This window comes from Galeopterus variegatus, unplaced genomic scaffold (genome assembly GCF_000696425.1).
Source record: "Galeopterus variegatus unplaced genomic scaffold, G_variegatus-3.0.2 Scaffold331, whole genome shotgun sequence".
Taxonomy (NCBI): domain Eukaryota; kingdom Metazoa; phylum Chordata; class Mammalia; order Dermoptera; family Cynocephalidae; genus Galeopterus; species Galeopterus variegatus.
This window is the reverse complement of record NW_007726442.1, coordinates 583416-603718: the sequence shown is the minus strand read 5'-3', so window position 1 is coordinate 603718 and position 20303 is coordinate 583416. Positions and strand designations below refer to the sequence as shown.

The window sequence follows — 20303 nt, the reverse complement described above, 5'->3', positions numbered from 1 at the left end:
AGGCACAGAAAGACAAATACCACATGATCTCACTCATATGTGGAATCTTAAAAAAAAAATGGTTCTCATAGAAGTAGAGAGTAGAATAATGGTTACCAGAGGCTGGGGATGGGAGTGGGGGAAAGAAGAAGTGGTAGACTAATGGGCACAAAACCCTAATGGGTATCTACCTTAAGTGAAGAATGTATTGAAACAACACACTCACTGTATCCCACAAATATGTACAAGTAAATACTAAAATAAAAAAATGAATAGGAAAAAAAAATTCATCTAAGACTAATCATTTTAGCTGATCCTACTCCCCAACCCCCACCCCGCACACACACACCCCTATACTCTGGGATGTCAGACAGCAATAAGTACCAAAGTAACAATTAAAAAATTTTCCATACTCCTGACGGAGATGCAGAGGAGGAATGGCGGGGAGGAGTATGCTCTTATATTACATTAAGAAGAGAATGAATATTTCTATCAACAGGCAACATGTAAGAATAATAAACAATACATGTTAAAGAAGTAAATAAATTTAGCATGTTAGCTTTTGAAGTCACAGAGGTTTAAACTGCCAAAGTACCCTTCAGTAAATATTTACTTACCTCTATGACAATATTCCTTAATTTACATTCATTTTTTTTGTTTATATTACCTAAGCCAGAAAGAACTTTCTTCATAGTTATTCTGATTGTAGGTTTTTACTCCAAAGTTGTAACAGAGAATATGAAGAAATCCTGTCTGCAATCCAAAAAGAAAAAAGAAAAAGCATCAGATTCATGTTCCTTAAAGTTAAAAAACTATAGCTGTTTAGTCCTTTTTTTTCTTGGTGGCTGGCCAGTACGGGGGATCCAAACCCTTGACTTCGATGTTACAACATCTCACTCTAACCAACTGAGCTAACTGGCCAGCTTGTTTAGTCTCTAAAACATACTTAACATGCTCTGTACATCAAAATAACTTCCTTATTAAAATCTCTCAATTTATATAAAGAAGAGCTACAAAACATTCAGGTTGGGGCATTACTTATGTATACAGAAGTATTACAATAGATTACTAATAGAACTTGAAAGGTCCTTTGTAACAGAAAATGAGAAACCCAATCACTACCCAGCAAAAAGACAGGCTTCAGCTTGCCAGAGTCAGTAAAAGTCATCAGAGCAGAAAGTATGCTCAAAGACAAAAAATCACTAGTAAGGAGAGAAAAATGAATGATTCTTTTTCAGAATTAATACATCTTTAAAAAATTCTAAATACCAGAAATATGTCCAAACAACTATCCAGTCATAAGACTTATGCAGAAATAATTAGTTTAATGGACACTCTTTAGTAACAACAAAAATTTTCATTACATAAATTACCACTGAGATGAAAGTAGGAACAAGTCTGTAAATGGTGCCACACGAAAATACTCTTATGGGTTAATCAGCATTCCCCTTGCATCAATGCCATGTTTAATAGATTTTTTGTCTCTTGAAATACTGGGAAATGGCATGGGAGAAATTTCAATTCTAATAATTTATCCAAATATCCCCTCAGTATTTATAGAAACCACCTATTCAGAATTTGATTATACTCATATGAAGGAGTCCTTTAGAAGCTTTACCTGAGTAAAAAGCAGATCCTCAATTAAGAATCCAAGATCTGAGGCAAGTTATTCTTAAGTAATATGTAAAGACCTGTCTCACTTCAAAAAGTTTCTCTTTGGGCCGGCCCGGTGGCGCACTGCTGCAGTGCGCCGCTTGGGAGCGCGGCGGCGCTCCCGCCAAGGGTTCGGATCCCACATACAGACCGGTTCCCACTCACTGGCTGAGCGAGGTGCGGGCGCAACACCGAGGGTTGCGATCCCGTTGCCGGTCCGGTCCGGTACGGGCACGACACTGAGGGTTGCAATCCGTTGCCGGACACGAAAAAAGACAAAAAGAAAAAAAAAAAAAGTTTCTCTTTGAATTACAGTAAAGTCAGAAAGTAGTTCTGTGTGCATTCTTAAGCGCATCCGGTATACTGTATATTTGAATCTAAAATAAAGAATAATATTGGAAATGTGGGTCTGGCAAGAGTCCAGAGGTATTTAAACACATTCTTGACACTTCATCAGTATCAGCTTAACTCATTACATGCCCCAGATCTCACAGGTTCACACAGGGTCATGCCAATAATGTAGCTATACTGGAATAATGCAGTTCACACACACTTGCTACAGAGAAGCCTTGTGCCAAGAAAAATGGAAAATAAAATTTTTGATGAACATTTATGTGTACTGAGCTTTTATTTAATTTCCTCAGTATTTATGTCTCTGACCTCACAATCCCTTCAAGTGCACTTACATTAAATGCTACTTCCTAGGGGAGAAAACAATACACAATAACAAACTTATAACAAAGCTTTTAGTCAAGATCTTTCAAGAGACCTGCAGCATTTCTGAATATAATCACAAAAAAGTTTTTACTACCAATATTACTGCATTCTCTCATTCATTCACTTACACATTCAATAACTATTTACTAAGCATCTCCCATCTAGTAGGCATTAGAGATACATCAGTGAAGAAAACAGACAAAAATTCCTGTCCTCACAAAACATTTCTAATATAGGGTATGAAGTACTAAGATTCACAAAAGTATCTGTTTAAAGAATATGTTCCTAGCCAGGACACAATGGCAAAAATAATACTAAGAAGGTATATCTATAAATCTATTGTAAATATACAGAAAGGGACCTATGGGAGCTCCAGAACACAAGGGATCTCTAGAATCTCTAGCCATTGCTACATCAACTAGCCCAGAAATGACACCTCCAACCTAATACATAATGTTACAATGCCCACATGAGACTATATAGAATGATGATAAACCCAATTAGCTATTGCTGCTAAAAATGAGTTTGACCACTGACTTTCCAGTTCAGTACGAGGCTTTTTATTTTTAATAAACTAAATAACTTATTTTTCTGCAACTTACTTTGCAAATTAGGCTTTCAAATTTTAGAAAAAGCAAACTGCTTTTTCTATCAACAGGCAACATGTAAGAATAATAATAACTGCTGTGGTTTCAATGTACCCCAAAGCTCATGTTGGGGAACTTAACTCCCAATATGGTGGTAGAAGGTGGGGCCAACATGTTGGGGCAAGGTGGGACCTTTTCCAAGAGGTGACTGGATCTCGAGGACTGTTCCCTCATGAATGGATTGATCCATTCATGGAGTAATGGGTTGATGGTTTAAAGGGTTGTCATGGGTGTGGTTCTGATGGGTTCATAAGGAGAGCAAGTAAGAAGCTTAGCTCTCTTGCTGTTGGGATTATCACCATGAGATAGCCCGCATTGCCATGGGACACTATACAGACCCCCCGCCAAGAAGAAGGCCCTCATCAGATGTGTGCCCTGGACTTCGCAGCCTCCAAAACTGTAAGAAATAAATTTCATTTCCTTATAAATTACCCAGTTTCAGGAAGTTTGTTATAAGCAACAGAAACAGACTAATACACAAACCTCTTATTCTTTTTTCAGTCCCAAGTTTCCAAGCTATTTTTCTTTCTGATTTTGTTGTCTTTTAAACATTTACACATCATGTATTTTATACATTTTGTTCAATTATACTAGTGTAGCAAAAATTGAATGATAATTGCCTGGCTTTAAGACATTTACCCTCCAACCCCTCCCTTATTCAGCTTTCTCTAATCCTCAGATATCTCAGTAATAATCAACAATAGCTCATTAGTGATTTCTTGTGGTGTTCTCTAGGATACAAACATACACAACCAATTTTCAAAATAATTTTCTCTGCCTCTGAATAACAATACAGGGTTACCTTCTGCCTTCATGCCAGCACTTCACAGTGATTCCTAATCTAGTTTGGGGATACAGGAAAAATGTCTCACAACAAAGTTGGTTTATTCAATTTATTATTTCTTTTTAAGTGAACAACATTCTGTTAATTCTTCTCCAACCTTTATCTGATCATTTCCTATCATTATAAGATTTCCTGCCCTAGATTTTCAGGTCCCTTGTCTAAACCTTAAGCCAATCAAAAACACACATTTTTAAATAATTTTATTGATCTTTAGAATTAAAGGCATGATTTTCCTAACAGTATAGTTCTATCGACCACCTTCCAAATAAAATACAAACTCTTAACTCTAGACTTAAAGGCCCTTTATACGTAGCCCCATTCTAATGAAGGCATACTTACTCTTCAGTTACATATCATCCTGCATCCTTTGATTCAGCCCTTTACTCTCTCTACATTTGGTTTACCCTTTACTACCCCTAACCCTGTGCAAGATATCACAAGTTTTCTTTCCCTGAATACTATTCAAGAATTTCCTTTCATATCATTCAGTATATAATTCAATGTGCATTTACTCTACAAAACATATTAAAGAAAGGTCTCTGTCCTCTAGTAATTTATAATCTGAAAGAGATAGCAACAAGGCCAGAGTCAAAAGAGACAGTTAAAAACATGTAAATGTAAATAATCCAAGAAACTTTATAGACAAAATTATTAGAATTAAAGAGAAGTCAGAGAAATTGCTGGATATTAAATACACTTAAAATAAACCGCATTCTTATATATTAGTAACAGTTTAAAAATATAATCTTTAAAATGTATTACTTATGACAGCAATTGAATGCAAAATATCTTTATAAAAAATACAAAACTATGTTGAAGTACATTTTAAAACATTATATAAATAGAATATATCACATTCACAGATACAGTGATCCAAGATTATAAAGATAGTGGAACTCTCTAAATTAATCTATAAATTTCTATGCCATTTAAATCAATACTCCAAAAAGAGCTTTTCATCAAACTGGACAAGCTAACTCTAAAATGAATATAAAAGAGTAAATTGTCAAGAACAGCTAATGTAATGCTGAAGAACAACAAAGTAGAAGGACTTCCTTATCAAAACTGTACTGCGTTAAATAATGTACCCTAAAATTCACATCCACCTGAAACCTATGAATGTGACCTTATTTGCAAATAGGGTCTTTGCAGTGTAATCAAGATGAGGTGATACTGGACTACGGTGGGCAGAAATCCAACATGACCGCTGTCCTCAGAAAAGCATGTGAAAATAATATGTAATCCTAAAAATGTTCATCTAACCCACAGAAGGGTGGGAAACACTAAACAGAGGAACAAAACACAGAGGAAACAAACAGAAAACAAAGCCACCATTAAATTCTTGTTAAAGACTCTAAATTGAGCACACACATTAACCTCAGCTCTGTCCTGAAACCCTACTAAAATGGTAATAAATTTTTTTTTTCAAAATGCATAAAACTTACCGTCTTATCCATTTTTAAGTGTATAGTTCAGTAGTGTTAACTACATTCAAATTGTTGTGCAACACAGCAAAGGAAACAATCAACAGACTGAAATGACAAACTACAGAGAGGGAAAAAATTTTTGCTAACTATGTATCCAACAACGGATTAACATCCATAATATACAAGGAACTCAAAAAATTACACAGTAAAATAACAAATAACCCAATTAAAAAATGGGCAAAGGAGCTGAATAGACATTTTTCAAAGGAAGACATAGAAATGGCCAAGAGGTACATGAAAAAATGCTCAACATCACTAGTCACCAGGGAAATGAAAATTAAAACCATACTGAGATATCATCCCACTCCAGTTAGACCGGTTATAATCAAAAAGACAGAGAATAACAAATGGTGGCAAGGATGAAGAGAGAAGGGAATGATCATACACTGTTGGTAGGACTGTAAATTAGTACAACCACTGTGGAAAACAGGATGGAGGATTCTCAAACAACTACAGATAGATCTTCCACACAATCCTTCAATCCCACATCCGGGTATATACCCAGAGTATTGGAAATCATCATGTTGAAGGGATACCTGCACTCCCATGTTCATCATAGCTCTGTTTATAATACCCAAGACATGGAGCCAGCCCAAATGTCCATCGATGGATGATTGGATATGGAAAATGTGATATATCTACACAATGGAATACTACTCTGCTATAAAAAAGAATGAAACACTGCCATTTGCAACAAGAGGGATGGACCTAGTGAGAATTATATTAAGTGAAACAAGTCAGGCACAGAAAGAGAAATATCACATGCTCTCACTTTTTTGTGAGAGCTAAAAATAAATAAATGCACAAACAACCTGGGGGGAGGAGGGAAGAAGACACAACAATTACAATTCCTTGAAGTTGATACGACAAGCAAACAGAAAGGAGATTTGTTGGGAGGGAGGGGGGAGAAGGAGGAGGGAGCGAGTTTTCGGAAATGGGCCGCAATAATCAACCACATTGTATATTGACAAAATAAAACAAATTTTTTTTAAAAAAAGAGTGGAGTGGGAAAAGGGGGATGGGGTGGGAGGTCGGGGATAATTGAGGGGATAATTGGATGGGGGATGCAGGGTATTATCACAATTTCTTTTTTTTTTTTCCCGACTGGTAAGGGGATTACAACCCTCCGCACGATGTCATCCACACCCACGCTCAGCCAGTGAGCACACCGGCCATCAATACATAGGATCCAAACCCATGGCCTCGGTGCTACCAGCAACGCACTCTCCCGAGTGAGCCACAGGGCCGGCCCTATAATCACAATTTCTGGGACTGGACATGCTGCCAGTTTGAATCTGGCCATCCCATCTTAAGCACAGGTGGTGACAATTTGCTTTGTACCCCATAAATATTCATAACCAATAAAAACAAAACATTTTTTTAAATTAAATAAATAAATGGTTGATTTTATATGTGAATTTCACCTCCATTTTTAAAGATTTTTTGAAAACCTGTGATAAGTCAATAAATGTGATACACCACATCCATAAAACCAAAGACAAAGACCATATGATCATTTCTATAGACACTGAAAAAGCATATGACAAAATTCAACATTCATTCAGGATAAAGACTCTCTACAAGGTAGGTATAGACAGAAAATATCTCAACATAATGAAAGCCATATATGATAAGCCCACTGCCAATATCATCCAGAATGGGGAAAAGCTGAAAGCTCTTTATTTAAAAACAGGAAAAAGACAAGGATGCCCACTCTCACAACTCCTACTCATCACAGTATTGGAAGTATTAGCCAGAGCAATCAGAGAAGAGAAGGAAAAAAAGGGCATCCACATTGGAAAAGATGAAATCAAATGTCCCTGTTTACAGATGATATGATCCCATATATCGAACAGCCTAAAGCCTCTACAAAAAACTCTTAAGGTTGATAAATGATTTCAGCAAAGCTGCAGGATACAAAGTCAACACACAAAAATCAGTAGCATTTCTATACTCCAACAGTGAACATGCAGAAAAAGAAATCAAGAAAGCTAGCCCATTTACAATAGCCACCAAAAAAATAAAATATTTATGAATAAAGCTAACCAAGGATGTGAAAAATCTCTACAATGAGAACAATAAACCACTGTTGAGAGAAATTAAAGAGAACACAAGAAGATGGAAAGATATCCCATGCTCTTGGATTGGAAAAATTAACATTGTGAAATGTCCATACTCCCCAAAGTGACCTACAAACTCAATACAATCCCCATCAAAATTCCGATGACACTTTTCTCTGAAATAGAAAAAACTATCCAGACATTTATATGGAATAACAGCAGACCACGAATAGCCAAAGCAATTCTGAGCAAAAAAAATAAAGCTGAGGGCATAACACAACCTGACCTTAAACTATAATACAAAGCTATAATAACCAAAAAAGCATGGTACTGGCATAAGAACAGACATATAGATCAATGGAACAGAATAGAGAATCCGGAAATCAACCCATACACCTACAGCCATCTGATCTTTGACAAAGGCACCAAGTCTACACACTGAGGAAGAGACTGCCTCTTCAGCAAAGAGTGCAGGGAAAACTGGATATCCATATGCAGGAGAATGAAACTGGACCCATACCTCTCACCATATGCCAAAATCAACTCAAAAAGGATTAAAGAATTAAATATACATCCCAAAACAATACAACTCCTTAAAGAAAACACAGGGGAAACATTCCAGGAAGTAGGATTGGGTACAGACTTCATGAATATGACTCCAAAAGCACAGGCAACTAAAGGAAAAATAAACAAATGGGATTATATCAAACTAAAAAGCTTCTGCACAGCAAAAGAAACAATTAACAGAGTGAAAAGACAACCAACAGAGTGGGAGAAAATATTTGCAAAATATACATCTGACAAAAGATTAATATCCAGAATAAACAAGGAACTCAAACAACTTTACAGCAAAAAACCAAGTAACCCAATTTAAAAATGGGCAAAGGAACTAAAAAGGCATTTCTCAAAGGAAGATATACGAACGGCCAAAAGACACACGAAAAAATGCTCAACATCACCCCGCACTTGGGAAATGCAAATCAAAACCACACTGAGATACCATCTCACTCCAGTTAGGATGGCTAATATCCAAAAGACTGAGAATGTTAAATGCTGGCAAGGTTGCAGAAAAAAAAGAACCCTCCTACACTGTTGGTGGGACTGCAAAATGGTGCAGACTTTATGGAAAATGGTATTGAGGTTCCTCAGACAATTACAGATAGATCTACCATATGACCCAGCTATTCCATTGCTGGGAATATAACCAGAGAATGGAAATCATCATGTCGAATGGATACCTGTACTCCAACGTTTACTGCAGCACTATTTACAATAGCCAAGAATTGGAACCAGCCCGAAAGTCCATCATCAGATGAGTGGATACAGAAATTGTGGTATATCTAACACAATGGAATTCTACTCTGCTATAAAAAAGAATGAAATACTACCATTCACAGCAACATGGATGGACTTAGAAAAAACTACATTAAGTGAAATAAGTCAGGCACAGAAAGAAAAACACCACATGTTCTCACTTATTTGTGGGGGCTAAAAATAAATAAATAAATAAATACACAAGCAAATGGAGGGGCGGGGAAGAAGACACAACAATCACAATTCCTTCAACTTGTTAAGACAGTGAACAGATATAATGTTGATGGGCGGGAGGGGGGAGAGGGAGTGGGGAGGGAGTAATTGGTAAAGGGACATGAAAATCAACTACACTGTATATTGATAAAGTAAAAAATAAATAAATAAATAATAATTAAAAAATTTTTTTTAAACTTGTGCATAAATGTTTATAACAGCTTCATAATAGCAGAGGCAACAACCCAAATGTCCATCAAGTGATTCATGAATAAATAAAATGTCCTATACCCATACCATGGAATATTATAACAGATAAATATATAGAGAAAGAAAGCAGATTAGGTGCTGGTAAGAGCAAGAAATGAGGAGTGACTGTAATATGTATGAGATTTCCTTTAAGGGTTTTTAAATGTTTTGAAACTAGATAAATGTGATGGTTGCACAACATTGTGAATATACTAAATGCCACTGAATTGTACACTTTAGCTCTAAAATGGTTAATTTATGTTAAGTAAATTTTGCCTAAATAAATATGAAAGATAATCTTGTAGAAGAAAAAGAATGAATATGGCATCCAATTTATCTGTAGTCACATCAGAAGCTACAAAACAATTTAACTGATGCTTTCAAAATACTCAGAGAAAGTTTTTTCCAACCCAAAATTTTATATCTAGTCAAAGTATGAATTAAGTGTGATGGTAGGATAAAAATATGTTTAGACATGCAAAGTCTTTAAACAATTTACATCCCATGCAACTATTCTCAGGAAGCTACTAGAGGATATGCCCCACAAAAATGAGGGAGTAAAACCAGAAAAAGAAAGACATAGGACTCAAAAAACAGAGATCCAATCTAAGATAGAGCTGAAGGGAATTACCAAGTCAATGGAGGAGCAAAATCAGAAAACAACAACTCTACAACATACCTGGACAGGAACCTGTCCAGATTAGAGCATATTGGACACTATGGCAGTGATTTCTTCAACCAACTGAAACTGATAAAATAACTAATATATTCTAACATATTGAAAGGAAATTTACATAATTCGGATAAATAATACTAATCACACATAATACTAAGTGATAGGGAACACCAATATAATTACTAACTCCACAGAAAGCAAAATATTGTGCAGGAAAAAAAGTGATCACAGTACCTTTTATGGTTAAACTATGAATAGTATTTATATAAACACTACAGTGTGAATATTAAATATTAATCTACCCAAAACTATGGTATAACTATACAGAAATGAAGGCATGACAGGAAGTGGGCATATGTGTACTGGGGATACGTATAGGGAAGAAGAAAAGGAACTAAATTCATCTTCTAAAGTGAGAAGTCAATAGATAATATCTAAAAGTAAAAAAATCAAGAAGCAGCAAGAACACTATTTACAGATATGGAGGTAAATACCAAAATAATCACCTAAAATAACTAAAAGTAGCTATTAGGTGAGCTAAAAGCGGGGAGAGGGGTACCACTGATTTTGTAACAAGAATTATACACTTATTTTCTCTTTAAATAACTTACACATATACACTGATAAAAAATACAAATTACACATAATAAGTAAACAAAAAGTAAGCTACACACATTAAAAACTAATAGCAACAGCCTGAGCTGAAAAATTAACAAACAAAAAAAATTGATATTTGTTATAAGTATTAATATTCTAATGGCTACATAACGAGCCTCACTGCAGCAAACAACATGACCAAGTCTGGCCAAGCTTTCTATACACTGTAGGTATTTAGTTTAAAAGTATATAACTCACTTAAAATTTAATGGAACATGCCATTAAAAATATTCCAATGAGTCATTTTCAAAGCTCAAATGATTTTGAGTTTGAAATGAAAGTAGATTCCCTTAAGTGAATTACACTCTCTCTAATACACAAAGCAGTGGGTAGAAGTGGTCATGGAAAGTAATTACATGCCTTCTAGCCATAACAAGTAGAAAACTGAATTTTACTCCCAGAGGAACAATTCATTTATGTGCCATGCGATTGGATTTTACAACAGAGAGAAATGTACAAACTATTAAACATTATGTTTCAAAGATTTGGCTACAAAATGATAAACTTAAATAGGCAAAGGAGAAGAAAAGAATTGTAATAAATATTAAGCACTCCAGACCTCATTCAGAAGCTTTGTGCCTCTACAGAGCAGTAACTAAATCTAGCTGTATCTTGAATGAATTACTCAAAGGATTTCAGGGACCAATTGGCCATTTTCTTTGTGTAAATAAAAGTTTCACAATGAAGTAAAACTCTACACTGAAGATAAATTCTAGAGGAAACTAAAGATTGAAATGATAGATAAACATGAGCCAGAACACACAGTCCAACTAATCAAAATATAATTTTGATTAAGAATCCAAACTTTGAGGAGAAAGAGGTAAAGAACTAAGTAAACAAACTACTACCAGAGACTTTTGCTATAAAAAAATACACACATGGACACACATACACTCTTGATTATGATCCAGGGCTTCTTTAAATTGAGGGTTGGAATTTTTCTTGAAGGAACCTTTGAGACCATGTTGTCACACACTCTCATTTTACAAATGTTGACAGTGATTTTCAGAAAAGGGTCTCACAACAAACCACAATAGTGAGTAGCTCCTTGTGTAATTACAAGAATCTCAAATAGCAAAGAAATTCTCTATTTTCTACTTACAAAGGTAAGTATATGCAAACACTATTTTTAAATTAAATAAAAGCTCCAAATAGAAGAATTTTCTGCCTGTCATTAAACAAGGAAGTTCCACTAAACAAAACATCACTATGTTCCAATTACTCCACTTAATTTTTTCCTATGCACCTATACAAGCTAAGCACTAAAACATTATTTCTGACCATTTCATTGATTTTACAACACCTCCATCAAGCTTCTAAAACTGTTGTGTGGCATACATTTACTTTAAAATAGAAGCTAATTCTGTTTAACTTGCTTTAGAGTATTTTTTGGTTTGAGGTTTTCTAGAAATTCATAAAGCCATCTTAAAAGGACTGGAGACATCTTGATGTCAAGTCATCTATGTCTGATATCCAGTTTTTGTGTACTTTCTCTTCCTGTAGCAGTAGCCATTTGAATTCCACATATTTTAGGAATTTATTTTTATAGTTCTTTACTTTTCCAGAGGGACAAAGACTCTGAGGACTGAGTGGTCTCCCTGGTAAGATTTTATGTAATCATTCTAGTATAAGAAAGTATTATTATCTACCCAAGGGATAAGCATGTACAGTCATAGCACAAACAGGGTCAGAGTATATTGACATGAACTAATGGTATGGTAAGAGGAGATGGAACAGGATGAGAAGGGTGAGCACCTAGGGAAAGAGTCCCAAAATGAAGATTCAGAACATGAGAAGGGAGAAGAGGACATCCTCACAATGGAGAGGGTAGCAGAGGAGATGGGAGATTGGTAACATACAGGGAGGTCTGATTAAATTACAAATATGTTAAGGATAACTGAAGCCAAGTTTTTTGTTATTGGAAAAGAGAATTAGAAATATGGAAAGGGAGTAAACTAGGATGAACATTTTGTTGTTGGATTGAAATAGAAGGTGTCATGGTTTTCTGTATTTTAGAGACAGACAGATTGGTAAATACATAATAGATGATACAGACAAATGTGACAGAAATATGAGTGTATTTATGTATGTATGCATATGCTCTTTCCACTGAGAGGGACCAAGAGCTGTGACACCCAAAAGTAATAGCATATTTAGTGTCCAGATCTTAGTTTCTAGGTAAGATTTACCACTAAAAGGAAGGAGGGCTCCTGAGAGAAACAGCTAATTCCATAGCTTGAGCAGAAAAACACAAAATGAGCCTGGAATATTTTATTGTGCCAGAAAGGAAGGAAGCACTCAAAATGATGGAAACATGTAAAAATACAAAGAAGTCCAGTGACACCAGCAAGAGGGCAGACTATGAGATCCCAGCCCTCATCCCTCCACAAAAGCAATGATTTAAAAATAATATACAGAAAAAAATAGCTCTGAGAGAGCTCCAAAGTTCAATTAAGAAGCCAAAGCATCCCACTGGAAAACAAAAACTGAGAATAACCATAAAGAAAACAATAGGAAGGAGAGTTTCATTTTACCTGAATCACCCCATCCTACAGGCCAGGACAGCTCAATACCTAGAGATATCCCCTCAGTCACAAGTTCCAAAGTGATGGAAAAGGAGAACAGGAAAATCCCAGAAGCCTTCACCACTGAGAATCACTGCAGTCTTCACAGCAGAGGACCCTAGCAGTCTTTGCCAAGGTGGACCCCAGCTGCTGGAGCCACCTGGAGCCCACACAGCTGCATCTCCCTGGAGCATGAGATACTGTTTCCTTCCCTAACTGATGACAACACAAGCCCCATGGAGCTGATGCCACCTTATACTCCCAACCCCAGCACCCACATGCAACCCTAGAATCAGGATCCCTGCAAATATCCAGAACCAGCACCACCCCGCACACCACCTAGCAAGCACCATTGCAGACACCCACAAGTGAAGGCCTTTCCCCACTGAAGCCAGTCCATAAAGTCTGTAAGAGGTACTTCTTCAAATGCAAAACAACAAGGAACATAAAAATCAAGGAAATGTGTCACCACCCAAGGAAAACAATAAATTTCCAGAAACTGATCCCCCAGAAATGGAGATCTACAAATTACCTGACAAAGAATTCAAAATAATTGTTTTAAAGAAGCTTAGGAAGCTACAAAAAAACATTGTTAAACTAACAAAATCTCAAAAACAATACATAAACAAATTGAGAAGTTCAAGAAAGAGATAGAAATCATAAAAAAAAAAAAACCAACAAATTCTGGAGGTGAAGAACAAAATGACTGATATGGAAAATGCAATAGAGATCTTAAATGGGGCCAAGCCTGTGGCGCACTCGGGAGAGTGCGGTGCTGGGAGCACAGCAGCACTCCCGCCGTGGGTTCGGATCCTATATAGGGATGACCGGTGCGCTCACAGCGCTCACTGGCTGAGCGCGGTGCGGCCGGTCTCAAAAAGGATTAAAAAAAAAAAAAAAGTGAAATATATAGGAGAATTTTGAAATAAATAAATGGGGTCACATGCAAATATTATTATCAGTGTTATTTCTCAGCAGAAACACGGAAGGCCAAAAGAGAGTGGGATAATACATTCAAAGTACTGAAAGAAAAACTGCCAACCAAAAATATTATACATGGCAAAACTATCCTTTAAAAATGAAAGACAGATGGTTTTTCCCAGACAAACAAAAACTGAGGGAGTCTGTCACCATTAAACTTGACTTACAAGAAATGTTTAAAGAAATTCTTCAGATTGAAATGAAAACATTCTAAATAGCAACACAAAGCTTATGAAAGCATATATCTCACTGATATTAAAGGAAATACATACACAAATACAGAATAATGTAACCCTGCTATAGTTGTGCACAGATTACCTTTAGCCCTAACATAAAAGTTAAACGACAACAATATTAAGAATAACTATAACCACAAAAATTTACTAATGTATACACAGTATAAAAAGTACACTCTGACTTCAAACACAAACTGTGGATGGAAGAGAGAAAAAGTGTAGTTTTTGTATAAGATTGAAATTAAGTTGTTAACAACATAAAAATAGATGGATATAACTACAAGATATTTTAGGCATACCTATTGTAAGCACAAAGAAAACACCTATATAGGTACACAAAAGATGAAAAGAAAAGAAATAAGCAAATCCCTTTAAACCTTTAAATAACAAAGGATGACAGCAAGACAAGAACAAAACAAAACAACTGCACAACAGGCAGAAAACAACAAAATGGCAATATTAAGACCTCACCTATTAATAATTACCTTAAATGTAAATGGATAAACTTCTCAATCACAAGTGGTTTAATGGATTAAAAATAAACAAGATCCAGTGATATGCTGTCTAAAAGAGATTCACTTTAGATTTAAGGACACACATAGTATAAGAGTGAAGAGACAAAAAAAAGTTATTCCACACAAATGGTAACCGAAAGAAAGCAGGGGTGGCCATGCACTTATGTGTAGCTTAAGGATGGGAATATATTCTGAGAAATGCATTGTTAGGCGATTTTGTTGTTGTGCGAACATCAGAGTGTACCTACACAATCCTAGGTGGTATAGTGTATTTACATACCCAGGCATGCTCTATTTTTCAAAGTCTACATGTTACTGTACTCCATAATCTAGGCAATTATAACACAATGGTGAATATTTGTTTATCTAAACACATCTAAACATAGAAAAGGTACAGTAAAAACACAGTATTTTAATCTTATGGGACCATCATAGTGTATGTGATCAATCATTGAACAAAACATCATTATGCAGTGCATGACTATACTTATATCCGACAAAATAAGACTTTTTTTTTTTAAAGACCAGTAAGGGGATCTTAACCCTTGGCTTGTTGTTGTCAGCACCACACTCAGCCAGTGAGCTAACCGGCCATCCCTATATAAGATCCAAACCCATGGCCTTGGTGTTATCAGCACCGCATTCTCCTAAGTGAGCCACGAGCCAGCCCTAAAATAAGACTTTAAGTTAAAAACTGTCACCAGAGAGAAAGAAGGTCATTACATAATGATAAAAGGGTGAATTCAACAGGAATATATAACAATTGTTAATATATATGTACCCAATATCATAGCACTTAATATATAAGGAATATATTGACAGATCTGAGGGGAGAAATTGTCAGCAATACAATAATAGTCGGAGACTTCAATAACCCACTTTCAATAATTGATAGACTATCAATAAAGAAACAGCTGACATAAACAACCCTATAGACCCAATGGAACTAACAGACATATAAAGAACTTTCCATTTACCAGAAAAAGAATACACATTCTACTCCACGCACACAAAACATTCTCCAGGGTAGATCATATATTAGGTCACAAAACAAGTATTAACAAATTTTAACAAGATTGAAACCATACTCGGTAAATTTTCTAAGCACAATAGAAGGACACTAGAAATCAATAACAGTAAAAAAACGGGAAAATTCACAAATACATAGAAACTGAACAACATATGCTCTAACAACCACTGGTTCAAAGAGGATATCAAAAGCTATTTTTAAAATATCTTGAGACAAATGAGAAAAATACAACCTATAAAAACATATGGGATGCTGCCAAAGTTTATAGCAATAAACACCTACATTAAAAGAGAAGAAATATCTCAAATAAATAACCTAACTTTATACCTCAAGGAATCAGAAAAAGAACAAGCTGAACGCAGATTAGCAGAGGGAAGGAAATAATAAATCAGAGGAGAAATAAATGAAATAGAGAATAGAAAAATAAGAAAAAAAATCAATAAAACTAAGAATTGTTTTTTAACATGAACAAAATTGACAAACTCTTAGCTAAACTAAGAAAAGAAGAGACAATACTTGAATAAAATCAGAAATGAAAGAGGAGACATTACAACAGATGCTTCAAAAATAAAAATATATATATGAAGGACTATTATGAACAATTATACACCAACAAACTGACTAGAAGAAATAGAAAGCCTGAATAGACCAATAATGAATAGAGAGATCGAATCAGTAATCAAAACCTCCCCAGAAAAAAAAGCCTAGCACTAGATGTCTTTGTTGGTGTATTCTACAAAACACACAAAGAATTAATTTCAATCATTCTCAAAGTTTTCCAAAAAATAAAAGAAGAGGGAATACTTCCGAATTCATTTATGAGGTCAGCATTACCCTGATATGAAAGCCAGACAAGGACACCACAAGAAAAGAAAACTACAGGCCAATATCCCTGATGAATATAGATGCAAAAATCCTCAACAAAATAATAGCAAACTAAATCCAACAGGATATTAAAAGGATCATGCTCCACAACCCAGTGGGATTTATCCCTGGAATGCAAGGGTCGTTTAACATACACAAATCAATGTAATATACCACACTAACAAAATAAAAGATACAGAGGGGGGAAAAAAATAATAATAAAAGATAAAAACCACATAATCATCTCAATAGATGCAGAAAAAGCATTTCACATAATGCAACATCCATAAATGATGCACACTCTCAGCAAATAGGTATTCAAGGAGCTTACTTCAACACAAATGGACATAAATGAAAATCCCAAAATCCCACAGTTAGCATCATAATCAGTAAGAAGAAACTGAAAGTTTTTCCTCCAAGATTCTGAACAAGGCAAAAAAGGCCACTCTCATCACTTCTATTCAACATAGTACTAGAAGTCATAGCAAGAGCAGTTAGGCAAGAATAAGAAGGAAAAGAAAGGCATCCCAATCAGAAGGAAGAGTAAAATTGTCTCTGCTTGCAGACGACATGTTCACATATATAGAAAACCCAGAAACTAAAAAAAATGCTAGAACTAATAAATTTAGTAAAGTTATAAGATATAAAATCAATTTATAAAACTCGGTAGCATTTCTATACACTAACAACAAACTATACAAAAAGGAAATTTTAAAAATTATATACTTGTATTGAAATATAACTGCACTCCATAAATATGTACAATCAATACATTTCTATAAAAAAGTAATTCTAAAAAATAGCTACAAAATCATTAATCTCATGAATGTACCATTTGGAAAGTGAAAAAAATCCCATTCACAATAACAATGAAAAGAATAAAATACATCGGAATAAACTTAACCAGAGGTAAAAGACTTCTACTCTGAAAATTATAAAACATTGATGAAGGAAATTAAACACACAAATAAATGGAAAGATCTGTGTTCATGGATTAGAAGAAATAATACTGTTAAAATGTCCATACTACCCAAAGTGATCTATAGATTCAGTACAATCCTATCAAAACCCCAATGGCATTCTTTACAGATAGAAAAAAATCCTAAAAGTCATATGAAACCATAAAAGACCCCAAATAGCCAAAACAATCTTGAGCAAGAAGAACAAAGCTGGATGTATCACACATCCTCATTTCAAAATATATTACAAAGCTATAGTAATCAAAACAGTATGATACTAGAATAAAAAGAGACATATAGACCAATGGAGCAGAACAGAAGAGCCAGAAATAAATCTACACATTCACGGGCAACTGATCTTCAATATGAGTGTCAAGAACACATGAGAGGGGAATGGACCATCTCTTCAATAAATGATGTTGGGAAAACTGGATATCAACATGCAAAGTAATGAAATTTGACCCCTACCTTACACCATACACAAAAATCAACTCAAAATAAATTAAAGACTTAAAACTTAATATCTGAAACTGAAAAACTCCTAAAGGAAAACATAGGAGAAAAGCTTCTTGACAGTGGTCTTTGCAATGATGTTTTTAATGTTATTCCAATAGCACAGGCACCAAAAACTAAAATAGACAAATGGAATTACATCAAACCAAAAAGTTTCTGCACATCAAAGAAAACCATCAACAGACTGAAAAGGCAACCTACAGAATGGGAAAATAAATATTTGCAAACCATGTATGTGATAAGGGGTTAATCTCCAAAATATACAAGGGACTCATACGACTCAATAGTAAATAATAATAATAATAACTGAATTAAAAGTAAATGAGTAAATGACATGAATAGACATTTCTCCAAAGAAGATACACAAATGGCCAAGTGGTATATAAACATATACAACATCACTAATTATCAGGAAATGCAAATCAAAACCACAATGAGATATCTCACATCTGTTAGGATGGATATTATCAAAAAGCCAAAATATAATGTGTTGGCAAGGATATGGGGGAAAGAGAACCCTGGTACAATATTGGTTTGAATGTAAATTTGTACACACATTATGGAAAATAATAGGGAGGTTTGTCAAAAAATTAAAAATAGAACTAACATATGATCCAGCAATCCCACTTCTGGATATATATCTAAAGGAAATAAAATCATTATCTTGAAGAGATATCTGCAATTCCATGTTCACTGAGCATTATTTACGATAGCCAAGAAATGGAATCAATGTAAGTGTCCATCAACAGATAAATATATATATAGTATATATACATATATATATACATAGTATATATATATATAGTATATATATAGTATATATAGTATGTATATATACATAATGGAATACTATTTAGCCTTAAAAAGAAAGGAAATCCTGTCATTTGTGACAACAGAGATGTAATTGAAGAATATTATGCTAAGTAAAATAAGCCAGGCACAGAAAGACAAATACTGCGTGATCTCACTTATACTCATATGTGTATTCTGAAAAAGTTAAATTTATAGAAGCAGAGAGTACAATAGTGGTTGCCAGAGGCTTAGGTGGACGGGGCATAGAAAGATGTCAGTCAAAGGGTAGAGAATTTCAGTGAGGCGGTATGAGTAAGTTCTGGACACTTATTGTACAGCATGGTGACTATAGTTAAGGTATTATATACTTCAAAATTGCAAAGAAAGTAGATCTTAAATGTTTCTCCACAAAAAAAAGGGTAACTGTGAGGTGATGGATATGTAAATTAGCTTGACTAGGGTAATCTTTTCAGAATGTTATGTATGTGTGTGTGTATATGAAAACATCATGTTACATGCAATAAATATATACAATTTTTGTCAATTACACCTCAATAAAGCTGGAAAAAAACAGGAAAAAAGAATATGGATGGTAAATGTGGGATGAGAAATTAGATTTTTCCATAATCTTAAAGTAGCACTCCATAAAATACTTATGAATAACAAAAAGAAAAATGCATAGTTTACACTGGAAAAACCTGGAAGACATAATCATAATCAAGAGATTAAAGTTAGTACCACCAGTAATAGGATAAATTAATCCTGTATGCCAGCCACCCAACAGGAAGCCACGAGGAGAACACAGAACCTCTTCTGTAATTTTCTGGCCCCAAATTCATAATCTATTCTAATCATGAGGAAACTTCAGATAAATCCAGATTAAGTCATGCCCTACAAAATGAGTAATCTGTAATCTTCAAAACTGCCAAAGTCATGAATATCAAGGCAAGAATGAGGAAGTGTTTCAGATTGAAGGAGACTAAAGACTGTGTAATCCTAGACTGAATCTGTTTTCTATATAGGGCATTACTGGAAAACTTGAATGGAGTCTTTGGGCAATGGATATACAGGAATTCATTGTACTATTCTTGTAACTTTCTGTAAATATGAATTTGTTTTTAAAATTTTGAAGCCTAGAAGAGTGCTTGGCACATAATAGACAATATATAAATATTTACTGAATTAAGTTCTACATTATAACAGAATTCGTAAAAAAAAAAGTAAGACCACTCTCACAAGCAGGTGCAATTTATGGAACCCTGGAAACATTCTCCCTAAAATCCAACTATATCTCTGTTCTTAATCCCCTCTGTGATAGTAAAGACTGAAGTAGAAATAGTCACTCAAATAGGG

General features: G+C 34.7%; 1 protein-coding gene across 1 annotated transcript in view; it reads right to left on the bottom strand.

Moving 5' to 3' along the window:
• The window catches only part of TEX11 (testis expressed 11), a 178280-nt gene that overhangs the window by 95541 nt on the left and 62436 nt on the right, over window positions 1-20303 (bottom strand). The window contains exon 8 of the mRNA XM_008567576.1: window positions 647-732. Within this exon, the coding sequence (XP_008565798.1) occupies window positions 647-732 (86 nt within the window). The remainder of the gene's footprint in view (window positions 1-646; window positions 733-20303) is intronic.